We start from the raw sequence: 13,460 nt of genomic DNA on the forward strand, positions 1-13,460 counted from the left end.
ATGCACCCACACCTGAAGGAGCCCCCGCCCCTATGGAGGCGTAGCCTATATAACCATGACTCTGGTCACCAAACACTCTTCCTCTATTTTCGTTCCATCGTATCGGCTGCGTGCACCATACGTAACTAGCAGGATGAAAAAGATCAGAGTCATAATGTTGAAAGCTTACCGGAGGTTGCTGGCCCCTGGCATCTTCGAAGCATGTTTTCGGCGACACGACGGGCCTATGTTGATGTTCCTCGTCTGATGACAGCAGATCAAGGTTCAGCTGTACAAGATTGGCTGTCGGGCCAGCTTGTACCCAGGTAGGCCCTGTGTCTTCAGGCATCGGTATTAGTGTTAGTAATGCTGGTTTGTTTTGTTACACAACCATGTTGTGTGTTGGCGCCGGGGGCAGGATGGTTTGGTGAACGTTCACTGCAGTGAACGGTTTCCAAACTGTCTTGGGCGTGCTGCTAAACATCTAATGCTATGCTACATGCTATCGCTAATGCCACATGCTACCACTACTGCTACATACTAACTGCTACGCTGTTCTAATGTCTCCGCCGTGAGATGTTGTCACTTCTCCCTCCTCTTGCCCGGTTCATCAATGAAGGTCAGTCGGTGGCTGTTGTGGTTTTTTTTGCTGAGTCCTATTTACCTTTTTTCGGGTAAATGGGTTGACAACAGGGTAGGCCGTGGCTAGGTAGCCTAGCCAGGTATGTTACCTTGTGTTCCGGCGGGGTCTATGGAATGGTGTCCCCATCTGGGGCCGATGCGTGTGCTCGGCGGTGTAGCAGTAGAGCTATATTACTGCAGGACGGGACTTAATGGCGGGTTATGGCTCAGCTGGCTAGTTCCTATCCACATTGGCGTCGGGTAGTGGGGCTATGGGTCCAGCCGACATGGTAAACATGTTGCGTGTCTGTGCGCAGGCGGTTGTTGATCTGGGTTCCACATCGCCTCACGCTAGGCTGTAGTAGTATAGGGGCAGGGCCGCCTGGGAGAAATGTGAGGCCCTGTGCGAATTTAAACGCGAGGCCCCCCACCCCCTGAGGCGGCCCTGTGTAGTGGGCTATTGTTTCGTTCTGTCACTCTGCTATGAGAAGGTCTGTCTTGCTACAGCTTTCTCTCCTCTCAACCATTCATACTGACGGTAAATCGGTATACTGGGGGAGTAGTGCGGGGGGGGCTTTGTTTACCTTTTTTGGTAAATGGGCTAAGCTAGGGCTGGTGTGCTGTTGTGAATATTTTGAATGAAGGCGGGACTAGTTCGCTCTGGTCCGCCTCCCCTTAACGTTGTGTATATGGGTTTGCTCATTCTACAGTATTTTGTGGTTTAGTTCTTTTATTCATTTAACCCTTTCATGGTGCACACCACAGTGGAGGTTGCTGTTTGCAACCACCACTGGTGCTCCGTGTTAACATCAGTCCTTTGTTTTTGACACATTGAAACAGTGCCCCGCCCGGCCGACGCCATGGGTGGGTCGGCCTGGCGAGTGGCTGGTGGACTGTTAAAGCCTGTACCGCCACGGTATGGAATTGGCAGCGATTAGAACTGTGTTCGAATTGCTGTTTTTTTCTATTAAAAAAAAATGGTGTCTGGTGGTGGGGCCTTGAGGGCCAGCCGACGTCGACACATCGCGCGAGGTTGTTGACGTTATTAGCTTTGACCCAGCCGCAAGCTATAACCGCTCAGGGTTCCCCTCTCCGCAGGGGATTTTGGTCTTCTGCTGGAGCGCGGGCGGTATTGTCCTAGGCCCTACACCACCGCCTCACACCGCGCAGCCAGAAGAAGAGAGAGCACGGCCTTGTCAGCGGCGATGACGAGGCCCTCGACAGGCGGCCATGTTTTCCCCCGCCGGAGGTATCCTGGGCGTTGATTCGACAGGTGTCCACAAGGCCGACAGCCTTGGCGGCCGAGGGATCGGCCATGTAGGATGGGTTCGGCTTGAACAAACAAGCCGTCACCGTCCTGCCGCGAGCAGCCCGCTCTCCGATCACTCCCTTCCCCAACACCAGCGGAAAAAGTGGGCTCTGATTGTTTCCTTTGGCTGCGGGCCGCGTGCCTTCGTTGAAGCGCGGGCGGCCCCCCTTTCGCTTCTCATGGGGACAGGGGCTGACACCCAGTTGATGGCTGAGCCTGGGTCTGTCCATGAGAATGTTGTGCTGTCAAGCGGCTCCCACACCATAAGCTGTGTTGGTTGAGCCTGGTGTTACGTCTGTCAACTTAAGTGTTGTCAGCAGGGGGGCTCGAAACCTTTTGAGGCACACAGTGCAGGCTTCCCCGGCCTCGCCTTCGCCAGGCCAGGTATCATGTTGGTGCCTCCCACTCCTTAAATATTGGCAGTGGTCGCAGGCACGCGTGATTTGGGGTGGTAGTAATATCACTGCAGGGCTACGGTGTGTAGGAACCCATGGGGTCCTGACACCTTGCATGTCCGGCTGCAGAACAACTCCTCAGCATGTTCTGGAGGGGTGTTCAGTGGGGGGGCTTTTTTCATCGGAAGCCCCCCGTATCAGACCGGCCCTTTCTGTCGGGGTCCCCCCTTGGGTGCGATTGCCTCGTGGGTGGTGTCAGGGTCAGATGTCCCGACACGGAACGCGCTGCTCGCACGGTTCCAGGGTTGGCTACGCACAGCGGGGGGACCGGGCCAACTATCTACAGTTCCTGGCGGACCTGCGCCACGTGACGGCGGGTGCGTTGGGAGTGTCATCACATATGACTACGGCAGTACCATATGTCGAGGTGGATGGAGAGAACGCTGAGGCGGGGACTTGTGTTTACACAACCCCACCCGTTTTCAGGTTTGGTACAGACCCTATTGTCAGGGTCTCCAGCAGTGACAGCTCTGGTCAACGAGATCCAATCTCTGTGGACGAAGCAAGCCATCGTCGTGGCGTTCTCCTCCCGGTGTTCTCTGCCTGAGAAGTCGGGAGGGAGGGGTGTAAGACCCAGGCTGGACCTGTCCCATGGGAAGGTTCAGCATTTTTTGGATCGTCTCCTACCTGTTGAACACTGTCAGGTGGGGGTCTGGTTCTCCTCCATAGACCTGTAGGATGCGTATGCGCATCTCCGATCTTCCATCCTAGGGCTTACCTACGCTTCCTTTGCAGGGTTAGCGTATGAGTACCAGAGGCTGCCGTTTTCTCTGGCTCCCCGCATCTTCACCAAGTGCGTGGAGGCCGCACTGGGGCCTCTGCGTCGTCAGGGGTTACGGAGTGTTCTGCCCTGATGACGTTCTGGTCCTTCGCGGTCAAGGTGGATCGTCAGGTCTCGTACCAGGCAGGTCTCTACCAGCCTGGGGTTGCTGTAGACTGGATGTAGAGTACTCTTCCCAGTCAACGGTTGGAGGGCTATGGGCATCCCTCTCAGAGCGTGTTGTCAACACGCTCGGGAGGTTCTGTCCTAGGACGGTTACGGCGCTGTCTCACGTCGCGTTTTCACCGACGCCTCCCTCGCTGGTGACGCGTCGGGCCAACGCAGTAGGGGGCAGCTGGCAAACCATGCTGCACGGTCTGCGCTAAGTTCAATGTGTTGGTGTTGAAAGCGGTGCTTCTGGTCCACAAATGGTGTTGATCAGGACGGACGATACGACGTCAGTGTCGTGTATCGACAGACAGGGAGGAGTACGCTCCCCCTGTCTGCACCAGGCGGCGGGCGGCTGGCTATGGGCGTCCTCCATCTGCGCGGCCTGAGGGCTCCCCACATCCCCGGCAGGGAGAATGTGGGTGCAGGTGTACTGTCGCGGGGCGGTCCTCATCCTGACGGGTGAGGATTACGTCTGGACATAGCCAGGCAGGTCTGGGACCGATGCCGTGCCGCCAGGGATTCTTCCCCATACATCTGTTAGGTCAGTTGTTGGGACGGGTACGTTGAGGGGCGCAGGTTCTTGATCCTGATGGTGTTACCATCCGGAATGCGCATGCTCCCTCCACTGTCGCGCTTACGCGGGCAGATGACGTATGTTCCAAGTGTGGTGTAAGGCGGGGGGCCGGGACTCAGTCTCCTGCCCCCTGGATGCTGTCCTTAGTTACCTCCAGTCTCTCCTTGATAGACTCGGCTTCGACGGTGAGGGTATATGCAGCAGCTATATCCTCCTATCATGAGGGGTTTGAGGGGATGTCTTGTTCAGCCACCCTCTTGTGAAGCGTTTCCTGCTTGGCGCTCGACGCGTTAAGCCGGTGCAACGCTCCTGGGCTCCGACTTGGGATCTTCAACTGGTCCTCGTCGGTTGTCCTTGGCCCCGTTTGAGCCGCTCGAGCAGGCGCCGTTGGAACAGCTGTCGTTCAAGACCGCGTTCTTGCTGGCCGTCACCTCCGCTGACACGTGGGTGTGCTTTGTGCTCTCTCGGTACGCCCAGAGTGCCTGTCTTTCGTTCCAATTGCGGTGCCACTCTGCGGCCTAATCCTGCCTTCGTGCCTGTAAATATCCGGAGTTCTTCCGCTCCAGGGATTTTGTGGTTCAGGCGTTTCATCCGCCTCCTCACAGTGGTGAGTTAGATGCAGGCCTTCACCTGTCATGTCCGGTCCGTGCTTTGGGAATTGCCTCAGCCGTACTCAGGACCTCGTTTCACCGTTCAGCTTTTTGTCTGTCACGGTGGTTCTCATGCCGGTAAGGCACTATCGAACAGCGCCTGTCCCATTGGTTGTGCGAGGGCATTGCCCTCTGCTACACGTTGGCTGGGCAGGATCCCCCTGGGGGCGTCTGGGCGCACTCCAATCGTGGGGTGGCTGCCTCTGCCGCTCTCCTGGGTGGGGCCTCGGTGGAGGACATCTGTGCTGCAGCTTCATGGTCCTCCCCGGGCCCCTTTGTAAGGTTTTACCTCATGGACATGACCGGGGGTTCTGTCTCCCAGGCGGTTCTGGGGTCTGTGGCCTTCCTGCTTCCCGTCCTTTGGTAGGGTAGCAGGAGTGTGTGGGTATGGGCCACAGTGTGTTGAGTCACACGTGGTTCCGCCTGTGCGGTGTGTTCAAGGGGTTCTAGTTCCCTCTTGTTCGCATTCAGGTGGAGTTGACTGCGCCCCCCCCTTCACTAGGAAGGATGGGGTGACAGGGCTCCCCGCACCCCTTGATGTGGGCTTACGGGTCCTCAGGGGGTACATCTGTCGGGTCTCGCGTCCGCTCTAACCCATATCTCTCAGAGATAGGCTCAGAGCGGGACGCGATAAGCAAATACGATATATAACGATAGGTTATGTATATAACCTAGTTATATTAGTATTGGCTGAGCGTCCCGCTCTGCGCGGCCCTGAGTTCCCTCTTGAGGGATCTTTTCCTGGAACGAGATTTGGCGAGGAAGAGTGTTTGGTGACCAGAGTCATGGTTATATAGGCTACGCCTCCATAGGGGCGGGGGCTCCTTCAGGTGTGGGTGCATTTAGTTGTTCGTTGGGGTACAATAGGTACCATAGGAGATAAGGGGTATCTCATAAGGCTCAGAGCGGGACGCTCAGCCAATACTAATATAACTAGGTTATATACATAACCTATCGTTCTCAACTGGTCTAGCCTCCGGGACCCAACATTTTCCTTAGTCATTAAGTCGCGACCCAAATTTTTTAACCACTATGATTTATTTCAATATTTCTTTTGTTGCAGTAATACACAATCTTTCATGCACTGTTAAAAACATGAAATAAACACAAAAAAGTGCAACTAGGGCTAAAAACCCAATGAAATAAAATAATAATAATAATAAATAATTATGCTTCTTAGCAGACTTCTTAGCTTAACATAACAGACCTACAGCGTGTTTGGGGGAACTAATGGGATAACTGGGGTTGCAACAAAAGTGCAACTAGGGATATAAAAACACAATGAAATTAAATAATTATAATAAATAATATATGCTTCTTAGCAGACTTCTTAGCTTAACATCCCAGGGAACTAATGGGATAACTGGGGATGTTGTTTGCTCCTGACAAGAGTCTCAGAGTCTGGGGTGATGGTAGACAAAGCAACTCTGAGGTCATGCTCAATGTCCAATCTGTTCCTCTGCTTTGTCTTCAGCTGGACCACAGCTGAGAAGCCACTTTCACAAAGATAGGTAGTGCAAAAAAATAAAAATAATTTTTTTTAACTTTAAAAAATGTTTTACACACACATCCGCAACCCACTCAAACTGGCCCTGCGGCGTGAATATTAAAGGCAACCAACTTGTGTTCAGCTTTTCGTTCAGCGTTTCTCTGATTGGTCACACAGCCAATCAATCAATCCACTAGCACACGCCCTTGCGGCGTGGCAGAAGCGCTGGTCGAACCAGCGGTGTTCTGTTGTGTGACTGTACTACAGCGGTGTTCTGTTGTGTGACTGTACTAAACTCTTCCACCACATGACCGACATTTGACATACAGTACACCTCCTATCTATGTTGGGATTATGTTTGGTCATGACAAAACAATAAAAATCGCTACTGTTAGTAATGCTGCCACCACCCACTTCAATGACAGAGCTCTCATATTTGCGAATGCATAAACTATATCTTAAATTATGGCGATGTGTCTAATATGGCTGTCGCGAAGTCATTGATAAGCGACAGCCATATTAGACACATAGCCATAATTTAAGATATAGTTTATGCATTCGCAAAATATGAGAGCTCTGTCATTGAAGGGCTTCGTTCTACAACGGAGCACGGCCGCTGCTGCTGGAGCTGGACCGAGTCAAGCCGGCGGCGGCGCACGGAAGCCGGGGATAAACCACCGCGTCGCCCCGCTGGCGCTTCAGGCTCAGCAGCCTCCACGGGCGAAATAACATATAACGTTACAGTTCCACACTGATGTACAGTGAGTGTCTAATATGGCTGTCGCGAAGTCATGCCTCTCCCTCTGAAAGCCCATCCACGCTGTGTATCATAGAGACATAATATCATAATGATGTGTTTTCTATATTATATCCACAATCATTCATCTAAAAAATTGTATGGGCTTTGATTAAACATGTAACCTACACCTACTGTAACTTACTGTACCTCTGCTTCCTACAGCACAGCAGGTAATGGTGTTAATTTCATTTGGGACGTGGGACGACTGCGCTTGCCTGCGCGTGGGGGCGGGGGGGCGCGGCCAATCAGAGAAAAGCCGAACACAAGTTGGTTGCCTTTAATATTCACGCGGCCCTGCAGCCCACTTTTGGGTTGCGACCCACCAGTTGAGAACCACTACTCTAGGGAACCGTTGAACAACATCCCACATGTATTACAGGGGCAGAGACAGAAGAAGCTGCAGTCGAAGAAGATCCGGGATGAGCTGGAGGAGGAGCAGAGGAAGCTGACCGACATCGAGGAGGCCAAGTATCAGCAGGAAATGAGGAAGGAGACCATCGCACGAGCCGAGGCTCAGCAGTTCAACCTGACGGACCGCGTCAAAGGGTTACATGTTGGTACCACCTACCATCAACCCACACACAACCCTAACCCTAACCCTAACACACATTTAATAGGGCTGCTACATTATGGCAACAATTATAATCACAATTAAAGAATTATTAAAGAATTATAATCACTTTACGATACAAGACAAAAGGAGAGCAACGGGGCATGCGGCACGATAATTGTGTTTTCATGATCGTGGGAAGACAACATCATAATTGAAATTTAAACTTGATTAATCTTACCATTTACTCAAATTGGGCCAAAATTGGGGACACTGCATTGCCTTACATTCATTGTCCACCTTACCCAATGCCTAAACCCGAACCTTAACTCAACCCGAAATGTATCCAAAAATAAGCATTTTACTAATTGGGTATGGGCGTTTTGTCCCCAGTTGGAAAAGTTGTCCAGAATGAAGTAAAGGTTAGTTTTATTTATCACTAGGGATGCTCGATATTGGCTTTTTTACCGATACCGATATACCGATATTGTCCAACTCTTAATTTCCGATACCGATATCAACCGATATCAACCGATACCGATATATGCAGGGTTTCCCCCCCCAATTTTTTTTATAATTTCAGGTAATTAACATTACATATCTCTTGTGGAATTAACACAACATTATGCATACTTTTGACAATAAATAAAATCAGAATTTATTCTTACTTGCTTGCCTGGGTAAATAAAGGTTATAGAAATGTAAAAAAAATAAATAAAAATTTTGAAAACCGATACCGATATTTTCCGATATCACATTTTAATGCCGATATCGGCCGATAATATCGGTAGGCCGATAATATCGGACATCCCTATTTATCACATATAAGGTACATGTACATTACAGTGAAATGCTTGGTTCTGTATGAGCCCCTGAGAATCCAAGTGCTCCTGTCCATCTTCGTCAGGCACTGAGGTCAGCGTTAGCGATCTGTTGTGCATGTTTTTCCATTAGGTTTATCTTATCGGGAGGGGAAACCCTTGTGAGCATGGGGGGGAGAACATGCAAACTCCACAGAGAGATACCCCACCTGTGTACCTGGCAACACGGCAACCTGGTCCCCAAGCGGGAATCGACCCCAGGACCTTCTAGCTGTGAGGCGACAGTGTGAACCACTACACCACCGTGCCGCCATGAGACTCCGGTAGAGCCTGCCCCGACCGCAGCAGTGCAGAGAGAGGGGTCGGGTGGCTGGATAATTTTATCCGAACGACGCGATTGTGTTTTTCGCAGAGTGCACTCCTCATGACGGAGGTCCTGAAAGAGAGAGAGGCGCAGCTCGAGATGCAGAAGAGGATCCGGGGCGCCTTCGCGGACATCGACAAGAGCTTCCTGCAGATGGACAAGCGGCGGGAGGAAGAAGCTCTGAACCGGGAGAAGCAGAAGGAGCTCCAGAGGCAGCTGGACAGCGAGAGCGTAGCGGATGAGCTGAGGAAGCAGTGAGTGTCGCTCAACGTTTATTTTTATTCCACCTTTATATTATAATTTTTTTTTTTTAATTATGTTTTTGGTAGATTTTTATTGGTTTTTGCTACCGGGCAGTCTGGTAGAGAGAGAGAGAGAGGAAGTATGGGAGATAGACAGGGAAGACATTCGGCAAAGGTCGCCGGGTCCGGGAGTCGAACGCGGGACGCCTGTATGCTTTCCCCAACGCAGTTGTGTTTCCGCGTCTCTGATTGGCCCACGCGTTTCTGGTCATGTGACATGTGCGCCAATCGTGGGGCCGCTGGTTTCTACACTGGTTAAGCTTAGGGGCTCTTTCGAAGTTGGTTAAGGTTAGAGTTTGTCTTAGAGCATGGCGATAGAACGCCTGCCCTTCTTTCGACGGTTAAGCTTAGGCACTCTTTCGAAGTTGGTTAAGGTTAGAGTTTGTCTTAGAGCATGGCGATAGAACGCCAGGTAGTTTGCAGGCTGTTAGACCCGGAAATAGGCGCAGAACCTGCTGTCCCACGATTGGCGCACATGTCACAAGACCTGGCCAATCATAGCGCAAAACGGGAACGCGGAAACACAACTGCGTTGGGGAAAGCATACACACACCCGGGACGGCCGCGTTGCACCGCAGCGCTGTACGTGGTGCTCCACCCTGCCGCCCACCTTTTTTTTTTCTACAGTTGTACACAGCCCTGGCCTTTTTTTTTTTTTCATAATTCTATTTTTTATATATGGTGACCTCACACTGGCGCTGCACTGATGGCTGCCTTTCTGATCGCTCCGTCGAGACTGTGCTTTCTTTTGTTAATTTTTATAGTATTAGGAGTTTTATTTGCACCAACTGTTGGTGCATTATATGTGTATGACCGTCAGTCAATCATTGACATTGGATTAAGGAAAACTTACCGATTGGATTGCTCTCTGGATCGGATCGCGGAACAGCAGCAATGGCCCGCCGAGATCCTTTGTTATGGCCATGGCCAAGACCAGGAGAAGCCGCCGCGAAGACGTGGAAAGAGCGCCGGGGTCCGAAACAGACTGAGGTCCAAACGACACAGAACCACATTGCCCAGCATATTGTTGGCCAATGTGCAATCGATAGGAAATAAACTGGACGACATCAGAGCACGGATCCAATTCCAGAGGGACATTCGGGATTGTAACGTCCTCTGTTTCACAGAAACTTGGCTGAGTCCAGATGTCCCGAATCACGCAATAGAACCGGCAGACCACTTCTTCGTTCTCCGCAAGGACCGGACGGCAGAAGAGTCACTAAAGAAGAAAGGAGGCGGCATTGCCTTCATGATAAACAAGGAGTGGTGCGATTTAGGCAACACAAAGGAACTGTCTAACCACTGCTCCCCAGACCTGGAGTTTATCACGATAAAATGTCGACCCTTCTTCCTCCCAAGAGAGTTAACGTCCATCATCCTCATCGGAGTGTACATTCCACCACACGCGAACACTGGGGTCGCACTTTCAAAACTTCACGTCGAGGTAAACAAACTCCAGACAGCTAATGTTGACGCTGCCATTTTGGTTCTGGGTGATTTCAACAGCGCGCGTCTTAAAAAGGTGTTGCCGAATTTCTATCAGCATGTGACCTGTCCCACCAGAGGCGAGAACATATTAGACCATGTATACTCGCAATTTAAGAATGGGTACAAGTCACAGGCTCTTAGTCCATTCGGTAAAAGCGATCACGCCGCCATCTTTCTTTTGCCAAAGTACAAACAAAGTCTCAAGCGAACGCCGGTGGTCTCGCGAGAGGTTAAGCGTTGGGCCGTGACGTCAGAGGAGTCACTCCAAGCTGCACTTGGATGCACAGACTGGAGTGTATTCCGTGATAACACAGCCAATATTAACGAATACACCGAAACGGTGATTGACTATGTCTGTACTCTGGTAGAAGAAACAATCCCCTCCACCAAAATTTAAATCTACCCAAATCAAAAGCCCTGGGTAGACAAATCCGTCCGTGAGGCTCTGAAAGTGCGCACATCAGCATACAACACCGGGCTGGTGACAGGCAACATGGAAGAACACAAGATGGCAAGATACAACGTCAGGAGAGCAGTAATAGAGGCAAAACGGCGTTACAGGGATAAAGTTGAACTTCAGTTTGAACAGGATGACTCTAGAGGCATGTGGCAGGGCCTCAGAACAATGACAGACTACAAAGGCACCCCCCTCAAACTGAACAGTGACATCTCCTTAGCAAATGATCTCAATTCCTTCTATGCGAGGTTTGAGGCTGTGAATAACAACACCAGCCTACAAACCACGGCAATGGGGGGGGGGGGGGGTCTGCTGATGGAGACTCAGTGTTCAGGGTAACAGAGCATGAGGTGAGACGGATCTTTAAAAAAGTGAATATCAGGAAGGCAGCAGGACCGGACGGCATCCCCGGCCGCGTCCTAAAAGTCTGCGCCGACCAACTGGCCCCGGTATTCACTGACATCTTCAACCTGTCCTTGGAACAGGCTGTCATCCCCACCTGTCTGAAGAAGTCCACCATCATCCCTGTACCCAAAAAATCTACGCCCGCTTGCCTCAACGACTACCGCCCTGTAGCCCTCACCTCCATAGCCATGAAGTGCTTTGAGAAGCTAGTGAAGGGCTACATCTGTTCCTCCCTCCCCATCAACCTGGACCCTCTGCAATTTGCATATCGCCCCAACAGGTCCACGGAGGACGCCATAGCCCATGTGCTGCACACAGCAGCATCACACCTGGACAAGAGGCAGGGGAACTATGTGAGAATGCTGTTCATCGACTACAGCTCAGCATTCAATACCATAGTCCCCTCCAAACTCATAGCCAAGCTCAGGGACCTGGGCTTGAACTATGACCTCTGCCAGTGGGTCTTGGACTTCCTGACGGGCAGACCCCAGGTGGTAAGAGCCGGCAACTGCACCTCCTCATCCATCACGCTCAACATAGGGGCCCCCCAGGGCTGTGTTCTGAGCCCCCTCCTCTACTCCCTGTACACACATGACTGCGTAGCACAGCGGAACAACAACACCATCATCAAATTTGCTGATGACACAGTAGTGGTGGGCCTGATCTCTGCCAACGACGAAAGGGCCTACCTGGAAGAGGTAGAGAACCTGTCACAGTGGTGTCAGGAGAACTGCCTCTCCCTGAACGTCAGCAAAACAAAAGAGATGATTGTGGACTTCAGGAGGTCGGGGGTCAAGGACTACAGCCCCCTCAGCATCGACGGGGCACCGGTTGAGAGAGTGAACAGTTTCAAGTACCTCGGAGCCCACATATCCGAGGACTTGACATGGACCACACACATTGACAGTGTTGTGAAGAAGGCACGACAACGCCTCTACTTCCTCAGGCGCCTAAGGAAGTTCCAAGTCAGTCAGAAGATCCTTAGGAACTTCTACTCATGTACAATTGAGAGCATCCTGACCGGCAACATCACCTCCTGGTTTGGGAATAGCACTGCACAAGACCGTAGCAGACTACAAAGAGTGACACGTTCAGCCGAACGCACAATTGGAGGGGGGCTTCCCACCCTCCAGAACATTTACAACAAGCGGTGCAAGGGGAAGGCTAAGAGAATTATTAAGGACTCGAGCCACCCGAACAACTGCCTCTTTGAACTGCTGCGGTCAGGCAAGCGATACCGGAGTCTTAAGGCGAGCACAGAAAGACTCAGAAGAAGCTTCTATCCCCAGGCCATCAGGCTGCTAAACGAACAATAATCACTATGCAACAACCATCAAATGCACACAGCACACACACCCACACGCACACACTCACTTAAGGCGAGACACTGCAGGTGAATAGTCAAATATACTTTTTTTGTTGATTTTGAGATTTTGTTATATTTTGCTTCCTAAACATGTCTTCTATGAAACTAGTGACAATAAAACGTCAATAACACACATTTAGTTGTTTATTTTACATCATTTTGCCTTATTGCATCCATAAATGTGCACATATTTAATGGGGAAGTGCCTCATTTGCATATATAAACATAAATTTCAGAAAACTTGCAATATATTTTTTCTTAGTTTATATGTACATAACAAATTGGGAAAGTTTCATAGTGATATCTATTCAAATATTTTTGGCCTATTAGGGGGTACTACACTGTACTACACTGTTTGTAGCCTGTGTGTAGTTCTGTTCAGTTCAATAACATCATTATTATTATTATTCAGTTATCAGGCATGTGTTTAGGTTGTCTATTACTAATGGTTTGATTAGGTATTGTGTTTGTAAATATCTGTTTAAAAAAAAAGTATGGCATTTTACAATACAGAACTTTGAATGCGTTTTCCCAAAAATGAGTTTTAAGAGTTTTTCCTCATACTCTGAGCCAGAAATCTCCACTTCAGTAGCACTCACATACACCAAACCTTCCAGTTCTATTCATATCTATGTTCTGAAGGTATTTACAGAAGGGTTTGTTGATATCGCATTCCTACCCTGATTTATATCACATTTTATTCCTAAAAACATGGCGAAATATGGAATTTTACCATAAAAATGGACTGAATGGAGTATTTTCTTATTTATGGAGTGATAAAAAGAGATATCCAAAATCCCCTCTGTAATAACCTTTGGCTCTAATATGTCAACAAAATGAAACTATAATTTTGAAAATGGCTTTATCCAATGTTCAGATTTCTGTCCTGGAATTATATGC

General features: G+C 50.1%; 1 protein-coding gene across 1 annotated transcript in view; it reads left to right on the forward strand.

Moving 5' to 3' along the window:
• The window catches only part of LOC311228449 (cilia- and flagella- associated protein 210-like), a gene marked incomplete at both ends in the record, with an annotated part of 68,744 nt that overhangs the window by 18,173 nt on the left and 37,111 nt on the right, over positions 1–13,460 (forward strand). The window contains 2 exons of the mRNA XM_084314356.1: positions 7,187–7,360; positions 8,591–8,796. Coding sequence (XP_084170482.1) covers positions 7,187–7,360; positions 8,591–8,796 — 380 coding nt within the window. The remainder of the gene's footprint in view (positions 1–7,186; positions 7,361–8,590; positions 8,797–13,460) is intronic.

This window comes from Notolepis coatsorum, assembly GCF_963971535.1.
Source record: "Notolepis coatsorum genome assembly, chromosome: 5".
Classification (NCBI taxonomy): Eukaryota; Metazoa; Chordata; class Actinopteri; order Aulopiformes; family Paralepididae; genus Notolepis; species Notolepis coatsorum.